The sequence below is a fragment of the Papilio xuthus genome, unplaced genomic scaffold (assembly GCF_000836235.2).
Source record: "Papilio xuthus unplaced genomic scaffold, Pxut_1.1 DF828258.1, whole genome shotgun sequence".
In the NCBI taxonomy this organism is placed as follows: domain Eukaryota; kingdom Metazoa; phylum Arthropoda; class Insecta; order Lepidoptera; family Papilionidae; genus Papilio; species Papilio xuthus.
This window is the reverse complement of record NW_013530391.1, coordinates 1,464,916-1,481,769: the sequence shown is the minus strand read 5'-3', so window position 1 is coordinate 1,481,769 and position 16,854 is coordinate 1,464,916. Positions and strand designations below refer to the sequence as shown.

The following is a 16,854-nucleotide window of genomic DNA, read 5'->3' as shown; positions in this document are numbered from 1 at the left end:
AGTGTGTATGACGGCTTTACATCCTTGTGTACGCTGACATGAACAAACCCAATGAGTTTTCATATTACATGTTACTTTATGGTAGAATTTGTAATGACCAACACGAATCATCCTCTTGCCCATACGCGAAGTTTCAAAATTAAATTCTGTAAGAAAAACAAAATTTTGTTATGAAAGGTTTTTAAATTAGGATCATCATCATCATCAGCTCACTATACGTCCCATCGAGGGGCGCGGAGCCTACTCTAAGTTAAGGGTAATTAGGCCATAGTCAACCACGCTGGCCAAGTGCGGGTTGGTTGACTTGACACATATGTATCTTTGAATTTCTTCTCAGACATGTGCAGGTTGCATCAAGATGTTTTCCTTCACCGTAAGAACTTCGAATAAATGTACATATGTAAATCGGAAATCGAAAAACACATTGGTACATGGCGGGATTCGAACCCAGGACCTGCAGATTGCAATTCAAGCGCTTGACCCCTAAGCCACCGACGCTCTAAAGTTAAATTAAGATATTTTGACATAGTATAAGATCAAGGAGAAGGACAGTCTGGGGACTACCTTAGACGTAAATAGCTCTAAGACATCAGACCGACACCGACTCCGAAATAACAATAATTGTAAAGTATAGACATTTCAAGACAGAAAAGAAATTTATTACTTTAGGGAGTGTTTTTTCATGATATTATTTTGTTACTTTTTAGTGCATTTTGTTTAAGTTTTTTTTGTATTAATATTGTTTTTTTGTTTGCGAATGTTTTTTTTTATGAAGTCGGCTTTCTTTTTTCACGTTAAGTCATTCTACTACCAAAGTGCAAATAATGAGTGTACAAGGTCCGGCTACAGTAGGCGCATAATAGAGGTCGGCCGTCCTAGCAATGGCTAAGCTTGGATCTTTTTTGGTTAGTGGCCCATAAGTTTTTTTTAATATGTTTTTATGCATGGAAGTGAAAGATTATTCTATGTTCTTAAAAACAATTAAATAAACAGCGTCATTTTAACTCTTATGTTCATTTTGTGTAGATACATACATACAACTCTATTAAAATATACTATCACAATAAAATAATTTTTAACTTAGTTTTATTAATTTTTTTTATGCTTTTGCGTATTTTTTGCTTTTCTTCACAATAGAAATCTTGCCACAATAAGGGTTAATGGTTATGTTCATTTCGTATTTTTATTATTTCATTATGCAAAGTATGTATAAGTGCGGTACATCCTCTGCTATGCGACGAACAGACCCATCGACTTTTCATATTTCTTGTCGCTTTATGAGAAAATCTGTATCTTCCGAATTGAATCATCGGCTTTCCCTTTGTCGATGTTATAAAAGCGATAACTGAAATATAAATTTAATTTTGTAACAATATTATCATCATCATCATCATCATCAGATCAGTATACGTCCCCACCGAGGGGCTCTGAGCCTACCCTATGTTCAGGGTGATTAGGCCATAGTCAACCACGATGGCCAAGTGCGGGTTGGTTGACTTCACACATATATTTGAATTTCCTCTCAGATACGTGCTGGTTGCATCACGATGTTTTCCTTGACTAAGAACGTCGGATAAATGTACATATGTAAATCGGAAATCGAAAAACACATTGGTACATGGCGGGATTCGAACCCAGGACCTGCAGATTGCAAGTCAAGTGCTTGACCACTGAGCCACCGACGCTCAACAATATTATATTAAAGAATAAATATTGTATAAAAATCTTACCATAATTTCAATCGAAATGTTACCAAATTAAAATTTCATCACAAAAAACGACAATTATTTATTAATATTTATATCTTGATATCTTACAAAATAGTTGATAAAATCACATTTATAATTAATAATTAAATTTAATTAATAAAGGTCAATTTAATGATTATGAATATTTGTTATCTTGATTACTTTGTCTTCGATTGTAAGTATACGCGCTTTGCAACCTCGGTTATTGTGAGATGAACAAACCCAGCGACTTCTTACACCATGAGTTACTTTATGAGTAAATTTATAATCACCCACTATGATTATCCGTCCTCCACGTGACGATGTTTGAAAGTACATCTCTGAAAGATAATATAATTTTAGCTAAACTCTAGTCGTTTTTTTAAATAAAGAATGGAAAGGGGAATGGATCTTGGCGAAGAGGATGGGTTAAAAAAATATTCTGTATCCCTTATAATTAAAAAAATAAAATTATTGCATTATTATTATACATTAGTCTGTTTATTGAACTGTTACTATAATAGTATTTAATTAAACTAATATATAAGCGGGTAAACCATTCACGTCTGGTGCCGGCACCATTTCGCGGACGCGGCCCGACGGTGGCCCCGTTCGGCTCGAAACTAGTCGGTGCCGACAACGGACAAACATAGTGAATGTTGCCGTTTTCATGTTAGTTTATGGTAATGTCTCAAGAAAGTTTGAATAATTTGAATTATTGGTATAAAGATAAAAATGTATTCATTTTAATGCTTATGTTCATTACGTATTAAAATTGGATGTTCCCCGAATGTATGAACTACAGCGTTACAACCTTTGTATGCATGCGTCGAGCAAACCCACCGACTTTTCATATGACTTTTAACGCTTGTTGATTTGTGAGTGAACTTATAATTTCCGATCTGAATCATTCTTTTGCCACGTTGAGATACTGTGAAACAGAAATCTGAAAATGATTAACATACTTTGAACAATGAATTAGAATGGATGGTGAATAAATATACCTTTTGCAAATTATGGGCTTTATTACTTTTTGTCTCTTTGTGCTCGATGATGAAGCGTCTCTCACAGAACTTAATTTTAAGATACGGGGTTCGTCCGACAGGAGTTTCAGGGAGTGAAACATTGTATAAAACAGAGACGAAAGAAAAAATATCTTATAACATAATTTATTTTTCATATAATAAAATTAATTTTTTCCTGTTGTATGTTCTTCCTTTATATAGACAACTTCATCGTAAACGGTATGTACAACAGCTCGGCAATGGAACCGCTCGTGAGATGCGCAGCGCCATCTTATCTTTGCTCCCCTAGACCCATTGGATCTATATTTATAACCGCCGAGAAACAAAACCTTTGCAGCTTTTGATGTCGTGTAGATGACCGGGCACATGTCTAAAGGAAAATAACTTGATTAGTGCTATTTTAATAAATCATAGAAAACTCATTAACACTTTCTAATTACGAAGTTTGATTAGCGTTGAATTTCATTGCCATGACAAGTCATTCTATGATAAGGGAAAAAATACACAAGTGAAAGTGAACAAACTCTGTAATACTAGGAATATTTCAAATTATAAATTTGATACGTGATTTACTGACAATATCTTATATTTATCCTGTTGTGTGTTCATTTTTCATACAAATAACAGTATCTCCAATAGTATGTACGATTGCTTTACATCGGTAACGTTCGTGCGTAGCGCAACGCCATCTCAACTTAGGACAGCCGTCTTCACCTGGGCCGCATCCACTTAAACGATACTTATATTCGCCGAGAAATAATACTTTCGCAGACTTAGATGTTGTATAAATCATAGCGTCCATTTCTAAAAATATATGTCTATTAGTGCATTAGATGTAGAGAGCCTAGTATTGTAACATCGCCATCGACAGAATTTGTATTCAAATTTAAGCAGCGCCCCTAACGGGCGTTAAGCACACCAAAAATCTCATACTACTTTTGTGAGATTGACAAGCTAAACAAAGTGTATTCTGTCCGAAGTGATTCCATAACGAACTTTAAAACTGTATAGAACTGTCAATAACTTACAATAAGTCACGTGATTGTCGTGCGTCAGTTTCATACATTTTTGAAGTTCGTTATGGAATCGCTTTGTAGCGAATGCACTTTATCTAGCATATCTGGTACGTATCCTAACTTTCGTTAATAGAAACAGCACAAATGCATGAGGAAATTAATGTGTTGATTAGCTTTTTAAATAGTTGCACAATGTTTTAAGATACAAAAACTTTTATTGAATCGCCCTAGTATAATAGACATAAATCCTCTTCCCATCCTTAATAAGGTAAAATAATGTATCACGATGTAGCATTTTAATGCAAAACCATTTTTTATAAATCGTACTAAAAATGTTTGCGATATCACAGTTCCAAAGTAAAATTACAAACAATTAACAATCAATCAAGCAACACAATTTATAAATTAGTATCGACTTTACCGTTGCAGGCCACATGTGTTAGGTTTTGACATTTACAACTTAAAGGCAAACTCTAGCATGTTTGTGACAAATCTATACAGTTATGTAAATATACTATGAAACTGAAGAGCGTCGTTAGCTCAGGGGTTAAAGCACTTGTCATGTAATGTGCAGGTCCTAATTTATATAATAGTCTCATCACGTACCAGTGTTTTCTATTTACATATGCTGCACATATCTGCGATGGAATTCATAGATATGTGTGAAGTCAACTCGCACTGGGCCAGCGTCGTTGACTTAACCTAGTCGCCCCTAACTTATAGTAGGCTACGAGTTCTTCAGTGGGTACATACAGTAAGCTTATGATGACTATGCAACTCTGTTTTTAGCCAAAGAACTTTCTGCAACACCTGACATAGGTCACATATTTTAGCTAAATTTTCTTTATATATGTTCATGTATCTCTCGACTGCTGTGTACACAACCTTCTATCGTGTAATAATAAGCTTTACAGCCACGTTTAATGCAGCGCCAACGGACTCTACATTTGCCCTCCGATTGCTGGTAAAACTTTTGACCTTTGTATATCATGCTTAATTTTCCGTGTGAGTTTTTAAAGAACATGGCTGAAACAATAACATTTTATTACATATGGTAAGAATTACTCTAATTTAATGTAATTTCGACTTAGCGATTAGTCTCACAACTCTAGCTGCGCTCTACTACCTTTTGTGTGAAGTCGCCCGTCTTTTTTTTTCATTGCAGTGAACAAAATTAAAGTCACGCGACTAGCCGCTTAGTGAAATTTGAAACTATCAACTACAGAGTGTACAATTTAAAAAAATGTAATAGTAAATATAACGATTCCTCTCCTGAAACCAAGCTGCCACTAAAATGTCAAATTATAATAAAAACATGTTAAACAAAAAAAAATATAGTTTCAAAAGTTTTATTTACAAAATAATATCATCATTTCGCCTTTTAAAGACAATTTTTGGTATTTTTGTTCCGGATAGTGGAAACTTAATGTAATTAAACCTGTCATGCCGAACTCGGTAGGTCGGCCTTATGTATAGTGATGATAATGATGATGACGACGATGATGATGATGACGACGACGACAATGGTGATGATGATGATGATGACGACGACAATGATGATGATGATGATTAGAATGGTAAATGCCTGTTATTAATGATTGTGTAACATTTTAACCTTGACTATCTCCATGTCAACTGTATACAAGCTCGCGTTGCAGCCTCTCTTGCCGCAACGCCATCTTGTTTTCGCGCCACTCACGTATTGTTTAAAGAATTTATAGTTGTCGTAAACAATCTGATCATTACCGGCGTTAGATTTCGATAAATACACTGAAAATACAATAAAAAAAACTTTTGCAAAATATTTTTAATCTATAGCAGTTTTTGCTGCACAAAAATATATTTGTAACACTGTTTTTTATAAGATATTAAGAGACAAACGTTCTTGGTTTCTGTACAGATGTCTAATTGTGAATTTTAGACCTAATCTCAGTTTAAAACATATAGCTATCTCCGTTTTGTCAAAGATAATGACAGGGATGATGATGTGTTTCAAACAGAGAACTTTATTACAGAATCCAACGGTTAGTTATTTAAACATCGTATAATTTTTAAAAGAACAGTTTAAAGAAAACAAACACTAAGGACATTAAACAAAATTTATTCGTGTAAAAAGCTGAATCTATTGAATTATATTCATCATCATCAGCTCAGCCCACCCTAAGTTCAGGGTGATTAGGCCATAGTCAACCACGCTGACCAAGTGCGGGTTGGTTGACTTCACACATATCTTTAAATTTCTTCTCAGAAATGTGCAGGTTGCATCACGATGTTTTCCTTCACCGTAAGTACGTCGGATAGATGTACATATGTAAATCGGAAATTGAAAAACAATTACAATACAACATTACAATTATATTTACGGATGATTATGGCAAATATTTCGTTTGACTATTTTTGTACCAATCGTATGTAGATTGGCATTACAGCCTCTCTTAACGCATCTCCATCTTATCTTCCCGGAAGATTGGTAGTGTCTATAGTATTTTGTCCTTTTGTAAATAAGCTGTTCCTTACCGTTATTCGATTTTAAAAAAATCACTGTAACAAATAAAAAATATTACATTAAAATAATGTTTTTTGTAAGTATTAAAAAATATGGCACCAAATCAACAGAACCACATTGTTATCTAATTTATTAACCAAGAAAATGAAAAGGACAAAAATACGTAATTGTGAAACTCACAGCTATATACAGGCTGTTGTACTTCGGTATACACGTCATTCCCGAACACCCTGTATACATGCTATATTTCGGTCTTTACAATATCAAATAATGTCAGCCAGCAATGTTTTCATTACAAATATTTTATGATATGATATGATATTAGAAACCACTGCAACCTCATACATTTGGTATCTAGCATATTTTTAAACAAAATACATAATGTATTAGGTTAGGCAAACAAAAAGAGTTTGTGTAAAATTTACATACAGCCAATGTTCATTACGAAATAATGACAATGTTGAATGTTTCCAATTAATGAGAATGTTCCTTGAGAACAAGAGTAAGGTCCCCGTTATACATTCTCGCGCTAGCCGGACACTTTTTACTGATTCTTTTGGAACAATACCACGTTGTAAAACCGCGTGTATCTTTATTATTGCTGGAGTACGTGTGACTGCCTATTTTTAAGAGATTTCGTCCCGACGGAAGAGGAATCAGTTGATAATCTGCAATAAAGTTTACGTTAATTTAAACCAAATAATCTGTATTTTCTACTTTTAGACATTACTAGCTGTCGCCCGCGACTCCGTCCGCACGGGATTAAAAATAGATGTTGGCTGATTTTCAGACCTACTCAATGTGCTCACAAAATTTTATGAAAATCGGTCAGGCAGTTTCGGAGGAGTATGGGAACGAAAATTATCACACGAGAATTTTATATATAAGGTTAGAATCCTTTGACATGAATGGCGTGCTCTCATTACAAAGTCAAATGTCAGAATGATTAGTGAGACATAAACGTCGAGATTTTAGTAAGGCTAGTTGCGCCAGGAATTTTTGTCTCAGAAACCCATGGTACGTAATTTTGTATATAGCTTCAAAGGGTCTCAAGGGTATAAAGGTCGAATTAGTATATGAAATTAATTATACAAGCTCTGAAAAATACCGAAACCAGCTCTGGATTACAAATGGAAAATTTAAACCGAAACTGGAACAAATACAGTGCTTTATACTGGACTTGAAAAATGTTAGTTGGCATAATTAAAAACTATTTTACTTTTATTTATTTATTTATTACAAAATTACATTTAAACTGATTATGACTGTACTAGGTCTAGGTCTTGGCCTCCGAAAGTCTATCCTGCGCTGTCTCTTTCCAGTCAATAGCTTTTAGTTTCTTCACGTCTAGTTCCACAGCGTCTCGCCAATGGTATTTGGGCCGGCCAATGACTTATAACTTAAAACTTTGTCATTTATTTTATGATAAATTTAATTTAAATTCTAACAAAAACACCTTTAAAGATTTTATACTTAAAAGGTGGATGAATATGTTCTCCTTTGACCGCAATGATTCTCTTATTCACATCAAGAACAATTTTTGCGAGGCAACTTCTGTTAGTATGGGAAGAACAGCGCCAATTCGTGGTCCCTTTTCTTATGCATTTGTTCACAAAACTGTACGTGTAATCGTCCAACAGAACCATATCCTTCCCAGAACGTGATTTGACGATAACTGTATCTGGAAAAGAACAAAACAAAATATTCCCATGTTAGAACTTATTTTTGAACTAGAATATATTCTGAATTTAATTCCGATGATGTATATTTGAAAATATTTTTATTTCTAGTAATTCATTTATTTTTTCAAGCATGTGAATATGACTATGACTAGAAACATCAAAATAAATAATAATTATAACTAAATTCCTAAAGTACACTACTCACTACATACCTTATTTAATGAATACGCTAAAACTTGATTATGAAATTAATACAATAACTTGAGGAATAAACTATGATTCTACTACATGATTCAAACGTTTTATCTAAACTACGTATATCTATTTATCGCTAACATAAACTTTAATTACAACATCGAGAATCCAAATATAATAATACATTGAAATGTAAATGTACTTTTTTATATGTAAACATCAAGACTCTAAATATAATATTTTGAAATGTAAATGTACTTTTTTATATGTAATGACATCAAGACTCTAAATATAATATTTTGAAATGTAAATGTACGTTTTAATATGTAATGACATCAAGACTCCGAATATAATACTTTAAAATGTAATTGTACTTTTTTATATGTAATAACATCAAGACTCCAAATATAATATTTTGAAATGTAAATGTACATTTTAATATGTAATGACATCAAGACTCCGAATATAATACTTTGAAATGTAATTGTACTTTTTTATATGTAATAACATCAAGACTCCAAATATAATATTTTGAAATGTAAATGTACTTTTTTATATGTAAACATCAAGACTCTAAATATAATATTTTGAAATGTAAATGTACATTTTAATATGTAAACATCAAGACTCCGAATATAATACTTTGAAATGTAATTGTACTTTTTTATATGTAATAACATCAAGACTCTAAATATAATATTTTGAAATGTAAATGTACATTTTAATATGTAATAACATCAAGACTCCGAATATAATATTTTGAAATTTTAATGTACATTTTAATATGTAATAACATCAAGACTCCGAATATAATACTTTAAATGTAATTGTACTTTTTTAAATGTAATAACATCAAAACACCAATTTTAATGTATTACATTGAAATGTAAATATACTTCGTAATACTTATACTAACATCAAGAATTCAAATATCATTGAAATGTAACTTTTTACCCGACTGACTGAAAGTTAAAGGAGGAGTTTTATGCGCAAATAATATTATGAGGTTGAGTTTGTATGTAAATAAAATCTTGTGACCTAAATGACTAAAACTAGAGTGATGTAATTTCTACTCCTTCCCTTAGTGTTATATGAGTCAGTCGGGATTTTTGGTATGTAAATTTAACAAAAGTAATTAAATATTGTTTAACTGATTAAATCAATTACATTTGAGTTCTAATCATACAATCCTTATGAATTTTGTAATCAAATGGTTTGTGGTTATGTTTCCCTTTGACTGCGATGACTTTCTTCGTGGAGTCAAGAACAACTTTAGCGAGGCAACCTTTGTGATTGTGGGACGAGCAACGCCAATTAGTAGTGCTCTTGCTTATGCATTTGTTCACAAAACTGTACGTGTAATCGCCCAAAAGGACCATATCTTTCCCATAACGTGATTTTGCGAACACAAGTTCTGTGAAAATATATAACAATATTAATAAAACTGTTCACTTTTTTCTAACTACATTATATCTATATTATTACTAATATCGTTTATACTACTGTTAAATATAAGGGGAGTAACTAAGATCTATAAAAATATATAAAAATGATACAATATTTTTTGTTTTTAGTTTTATATGTTGTCACAACATCAAGTGAGGTTTGTAATCTATAGAGATAAATATTCACATATTAAACACTATGAATTAAAGTTGAGATCAAATATATAAATGTGAAACATTTACAATGACTAAATTATTACCCGTGATAAGACATTTAAAAACGGTAAAACATTTATGATGGAAATAAAAATGTTTTAAGTTATATATATCACTGCACTATGCCTTTCCAATTATCAAAAAAAAATGAAAAATTCTCTTACCAACTGCACCTAGCATTCATTGTTTCGTATAATATTTTTGTGCATACATTTAGTTGACATAGTATTTACAATATTAGAACTAAAACTTGCAATTCTTGAAGGATATCACAATGAATGGCACTTAACATCAAAAGGAATCATAATTTCCGACCCCTTTCAATCGACAGATAACATCGCAATAAGGTGCTGTAGCCCTAGTATGAACTCTTTCCTTCATATGCAAGAGTATTAAATTTTAACATAGAATCCGTTTTCGATGACGTATTTCGGTGGCGGATGATTGTGATCAGTATGTACATTGGTGACACTGTCCGCGTCACTGGAGAGGATGAGCCGAGCTCGGCAGCCGCCACCTTTAGTGCAGCTCCATATCTGAGACCTGGTGTTATGCTTGTGTAAATAGAAGGTATATCCGTTAACAATGCCGAGTTGTCGACCACAAGGCTTGAACACCCATTTCACTGAAAGTATGACAATATGTGTAGGTATATTCTAAATAAGAAGAGTAGTAAAAGGATTAAGTAAGTAGTAAGGGTTTTAAGAAAGAAAGAACGGCGTGACAAGGAGTTTGATATGGATATTAAGGATTGCTTTGAAAAGTGCGGACTGAAATAAGTGATACATTTAATAAACGTACACCTTCGGGTTAGAATAGGTGGTGTATAACGCTGGATATTCATATCTTTAGTCGCTAAAGATCCAAGTGTTGACAACAGGCTTCGTTTTTTTTTTCAACAATTCTTTGGTCTATGCTTCTTGATATTGGCTGTTGTCTTCTGGCAATGATTTAATTATCCAACAATAAATGTTTATTGCGTATTTAAATCTTAACGTAATATCCATTACGTATCAAGAATTGTGGTGGTGGATGACTGTGGTCGAGGATAGCACGTTTTATCTTGAAATCCTTTGTGATGCTAAAATTTGCTTTACATCTTCCGGCCCTTGTGCAACTATACAGGTTATTTTTGGAGCCATGTTTGTGCAGATAAAAAGTATGCCCATCAAGAATAGCCAGACGTTTTCCATTCTCCTTTAATACCCATCTCACTGTAACAACATGAAAAATGTATAAATTCTTAGTAAAGTGAAAAGACGATAAAACCTCAAAAGTAAATAAAAGATATTTATGCTTTTCATCATTTATTCAATTTAAAACATCAATTAAATTGTCATACACATACATAAAAAAGCTTAATTTAAATTTAATTAAATCACCCACAAACCAAAGCAAAATAACCAACTTAACCAAAGTAAAAGAAAAAATTAACATTCTACGGACCTATGTTAAATTTCGAGTTTAGAACAACTATTCTAAATATTAACTATCAAAATAAATGATTTTTTTGCAGACCAGTAAATATTATAAATGTACATATTGTTACATTTACAATTGTACAACTGTTTATAACTTTGCTGGTAAAATTATTTATTCATTTTATTATATTATAAAAATTATTCAAGTTAAAATAATGCCTTATTAATATTTATCTAATTCAAATTTCTTAAATTTTTAAAAAGTAACCATTTCTTATGATAAACTTGGGCGGCGGGTGATTGTGGTTCAGATCGGATCGAATGATGACATTTTCCACAGAAAGGGTAAGCCGGGCTTTACAATGGCCTCCGTAGGTGCACCTCCAGCCGCTCGTGTAGGTCGACTTGGAGCAGAAGTAAAATGTGAAATTATTTACTACAGCATATTTCTTTCCGTTATGTTTTTTAACCCATTCCACTGCAAAGAAATAATAAAATAATAAGTAAATGAACAAACATCGTGTCACCACCACTGTGACACCATCAAAGCCCTGTGAAGTAACGAATGTGTTGGTCGCTTCTACGCCTATAATGGTGGGTCACAAATTAGTTTTGACCCACCATTATAGTGTACATATGTAAACGTATTGCTTTTTAAGATGTAACAATTCTATAAAACCCTTATGATTTAAACATCATATTTCAAAATTAATTGCAGAAGGATACATATAGTTTATTTATCGTATGGATTAAGAAAAAAAAGAATATTTATAATATTTGATTCTTGTATTTAGGATATATAACATCTTGAAATTCTGGTTGCTCAACATCCGAGTGTGAACAGGGGTTGTGAGTGCCACCCAACTATTTATCTCGCAAGAGACAAAAGAAAATATGGAGAACTGATCGCGAACCTTCGTTAGTCGGAGGGACACCTCAAGAAGAATAAGAACAGCTTGAAATAGTAACATTCTTTATAATGGGACGGCCTAGTAGTCGTCGCCCAGTTGGCTGTCCCAGGTATCGCTGGATAGATGAGACGGATAAAAATCTTCGGGAGCTGCAAGTCCGGGTCTGGGTTAAGACGGCGCGGGATCGGGGAAAGTGGAGGCTTTTGTTGACGAAGGCTAAGACCCATCGAATCGGGGCGCTGCGTCATCTTAGTTATAACGTGTTTTTTTATTTACAACTTCTTTTACATTTTTATATAAATTCCATTTTGTATATAGTATTTTTTGGCATTATGTATATGTTGCAAATTGCTCCTAATTACTAATTGTCCATCGTTGTGAATAGTGAATCGCGCTCTGCAGCGGCGACCCACGGTACATCGCCACACTTGCGTTGAGTTGTTCTGTTTGGCTTTATAAAACGTGTACCCTTGCACCAAAGCGAGTGTTCTTCCCGATGTGTTCCTCAAAAATTCCACTGGAATTATATTAATACAATTAATAATGAGGTGGTATCACATATTATAGGGAGATGATGAGTACATAAATAAAAAAATAACGATATTGTATGTTATTGCCTACAAATGTTGAGAAAGACAGAAGAAAGTATGAATGGATTGTGTGTAAGACGATTTACCAGCTGATGATGATGATGGTGATGATGTTGATTATGATTATAGTCGGATCGGTTAACTATACGAAGAGGAACAAAGAGGTTTTTTACTTTTGCAATACGACCGCGTAAAATATCTGTAAAGATTTGCCAACTTTTCTATGTTAGCTAAATAAACTAAAAGTTAAAAAGTTTAATCGTATATTAACATGTTGCAGTTATATATTGTTACTTAATTAATTTTAATATTTCTAAGATTTATAAATAATTTGATGTTTATGTTACATATGGAATCTGATAATAGATTCTCTTATTTACAAAAAGGTTGCAATGTAGAACTAAAAGTTTGCTACAATGCGTTTTCTATACATATTTCTTTTGTTAAAGTTGGTTATCACGGAAATGTCACCAAGAGGAATTCTACGTAAAGTTGCAATTGAAATTGTTTAATTTCACGATGGCTTTAAATATTAATTAGTACCTATAGCTTACATCAGACTTTTAGGTATTATGTTTAGTATTAGCAAAAATCTAGATCACTAAGCATTGACATCATCAGCTCACTATACGTCCCCACCGAGGGGCTCGGAGCCTACCCTAAGTTAAGGGTGATTAGGCCATAGTCAACCACGCTGGCCAAGTGCGGGTTGGTTGACTTCACACGTATCTTTGAATTTCTTCTCAGATATGTGCAGGTTGCATCACGATGTTTTCCTTCACCGTAAGAACGTCGGATAAATGTACATATGTAAATCGAAAATCGAAAAACACATTGGTACATGGCGGGATTCGAACCCAGGACCTGCAGATTGCAAGTCAAGTGCTTGACCACTATGCCACCGACGCTCCTCACTAAGCATTGCTTTAAGGTAAATATTTTAGTTACAAATGAAATCTTCAAATTGATGCAGCATAAATTTCTTGATGATTTTTACGTGTTTTATTTTGTTTGATATAAATTCCATCTTCTACGATATACTTTTGGCACTTATGTTGATGGTTCAAAAATCCTTTAACAAACACCAATCGGTCATTGGACAATGTGAATCTCGCCTTGCATCGTCCACCTTTAGTACAACGCCACGCTTGCGTATTACTACACTGCTTCTCCATATAAAAGGTATACCCTTGTACTAAAGCGAGGACTTTACCCGAAGGATTTCTCACGAACTGTACTGAAACATATATTACGATTGTTAATAGGTATAATAATTATATTTAAAATTTATTCATGTAATATTTAATAACATTTTTATATAGAACTAGCGGACCCGACATACGTTGTCCTGTCTACACGTCAGATGCGTCGACCAGCTGCCTCAACGCCGTCCTGTCTTCGACTTGGCTCAGAGCAACATATACCTAATGAATTTATATGGGTTTAAAATAAAAATTACCCTTGTATAATTTATATGTGTAATTATAAACAGTTTTATACAATTTTTACCTCCAAATTATACGTTTGTGAATAGTTAACTATCAACTGTTTTCGTTCGGTGTAACCCTAAACTTAGTATTCGTATACAAGGTACGAAAATCTTCGAAACCAATATTGTATCCTTAGGCGTTACGAACATCAATACACCTATAAACCATACCTTTGAAGTTTATAATTTATAATACACGTAAGTTTATTTTACTTTGTTAGAATACTATTGGAAGCATTTCTTTCTTTCCTGCGACCCCGTAGGTCTTGTATTTTGGAGACGCCCTCAAATTTCTCATGAGCTGTTTTCACAATTTTACCACTCACAGATAGTGTATTTAAAAACATTGTTTTGCATACATTAACAATTTCACATTCATAAGATGTAGTAATTATTGGTAAATGATATCTGTATGTGAAGTTGCGAAATTTTTGATCACATTGTTTCAGACGATACGTAGTTTGTAGCGTTTTATGCTTTACTGTGTACTTGAAGACGAAAGCCCATTGCTTCTGTCTATTACCGAGAGCCCAAAAACTATTAAAGCAACTCAATCTTTGTTCATTTGTGATTTTTTTGTAACATTCGTTACGACATTCGCAACATTCACCCATCACTTTAGCGTCGACTATTTTACCTGTCTTTGACACGTATTGCTGGCCGAGATTTGTTAAACGTTTTCTTCTTTTTTCATATAATTTTGACTGTGTTTTTGGTCGTGGTGACGGAATGGATTCTGCCTCTGATTCTGACAAGCTGCATGTTTTTAACTCGCTTGTAGACGGCGCTGATACGTCAGCAAAGTGAACCATATCTTTATATCTTCTGTTAGTCTTCTTTTTGGTGTTTTCTTTTAGTTTTATAAACTTCACAACTAAATCCCCCAGTTCAAAAGTACCTGCTTCTCCACCTGAATAAAGATAGTTTACCTTTAGGTTTAGTTACTAAATAAAAAAATAAGGTCAAATCTAAAAACAAAACAGATATAATTATTTGGTATCAAATTATATTTTTATGGCGTATCCTTCAGCAATCGCGAAGCGGAGCAAAGCCGGGTGAGGAAGTTGACGAGTCCGCGTTAACCTTTAATTTACATTAATAAAACTAAAATCTTTTTATATCTTAAATGAAACAATTTTAAGTATAAATTATAATATTTATTCCTTTTGTTTTTGAAATATCTACAAATTTAGCTTTTAAGGAGTAGCTAAGAGTTACATCTCTTACCGTGGGTTTCTGAATTTGTTAAAAAAATAATGTCATCCCTGTCTATCATCTTTGACAAAACAAAGATAATATGTTTTAAATGGAGATTACGGACTCAGAAACCTATGGTTAACAGTTCTTCGTCCGATGGGATGTTTTATTTATATAGTAGTATCCGTCGCGTATGAAAAATTTCGGAGCGACGTGACCGTGAGTGCAGTTTCCTTGAATTATATTTAAATCTTTGTCGGTGGTGAATTGGGATTTGCATATGAGAGTAGATGTGCATCGCCAACCTGTTGTCTTTTCTGTTTTACAATCCATGTAGAAAACATAACCATTAAGTATAGCCAACTGTGTGCCATTTGTTCTTTTCACCAACATCACTGAAAAAAAGATACAATTGTATGCATAGAATTTTTTGTTCTTTATTTTTTTAGGGACTTTCGTTCTTTTGAACATGTCAGTCCCATAACATTGAACTTAGGAACTAATTACAACTACAAATATACAAGCAAGCAACAAAACATAAAAAAATACAAGTAATGATAATACCAAAAGAAAAAATATATATATTTACAATTTTTACTTTTAGTACCATGCTTCGGACGCTGTCTGCCAGATCCGACAATGGTTGGGCCAAAGTAAAAGAAGTTCGCCAACATTGAGCCTTGATAAATTGTGTTTTTTATAGTTTTTTTTCTCTCCTCGTTAAAGACACATACAGTAAGCACGTGCTATATAGAAATGTACCTCAAAATAATTACACAGGTATTATTATCAATGGTTAATATGACTTAAGTTTAACAAAATTAAAACACTTATTCGTAGTAGAAATTTTATTGTCAAGTTTTTTTTATAAAATAAGGATTAAAAACATATTTAAACTTGTTTAATTACAAAACCATAACTTAAGTTAAAATTTTAATTAAGAACAAATTAATATACGTTAACGTAAACTTATATATAAAATTCACGTGTCACAATTTTCGTTCCCATACTCCTCCGAAACGGCTCAACCGAAATTTTGTGAGCATATTAAGTAGGTCTGAGAATCGGCCAACATCTATGTTTAATCCCGCGCGGACGGAATCCCGGGAGACAGCTAGTAAATATGTAAAATATTATATACTAAGGTAATTTGTATAATTTTATTGTTACAACTTTATTTAGACATGATTAAAAATATAGTCGTCCCTTTCATTTACTTAAAGAAACAATAAAATCAACAATTTTGAGTAAATTAAACTTGGTTATATTTCGATCGATGAAAAGAGTTACATCTCTTAGTAGGTGAAAATCTTACTAAGAGATGTAACTCTTTTCATCCAATTAAATATTTGATTTTTAAATAAATTTAATATTTAATAAAACATCCATTACGTATAACAAATCTTGGAGGATCGTGGGCATGAGTGTAATTGC

The 16,854-nt window shown here is 32.9% G+C and overlaps 1 protein-coding gene across 5 annotated transcripts in view; it reads right to left on the bottom strand.

Moving 5' to 3' along the window:
• The window catches only part of Mod(mdg4) (Mod(mdg4)-heS00531), a 239,198-nt gene that overhangs the window by 126,722 nt on the left and 95,622 nt on the right, over positions 1-16,854 (bottom strand). Inside the window, exon 5 of one of the 5 annotated variants that reach the window (XM_013306100.1) lies at positions 14,418-15,133. The exons of the other annotated variants lie outside the window; for them this stretch is intronic. Within the exon in view, the coding sequence (XP_013161554.1) occupies positions 14,433-15,133 (701 nt within the window). The 3' untranslated portion in view covers positions 14,418-14,432. Of the gene's footprint in view, positions 1-14,417; positions 15,134-16,854 lie in introns of those variants that run through there. 5 annotated transcript variants of the gene reach the window in all.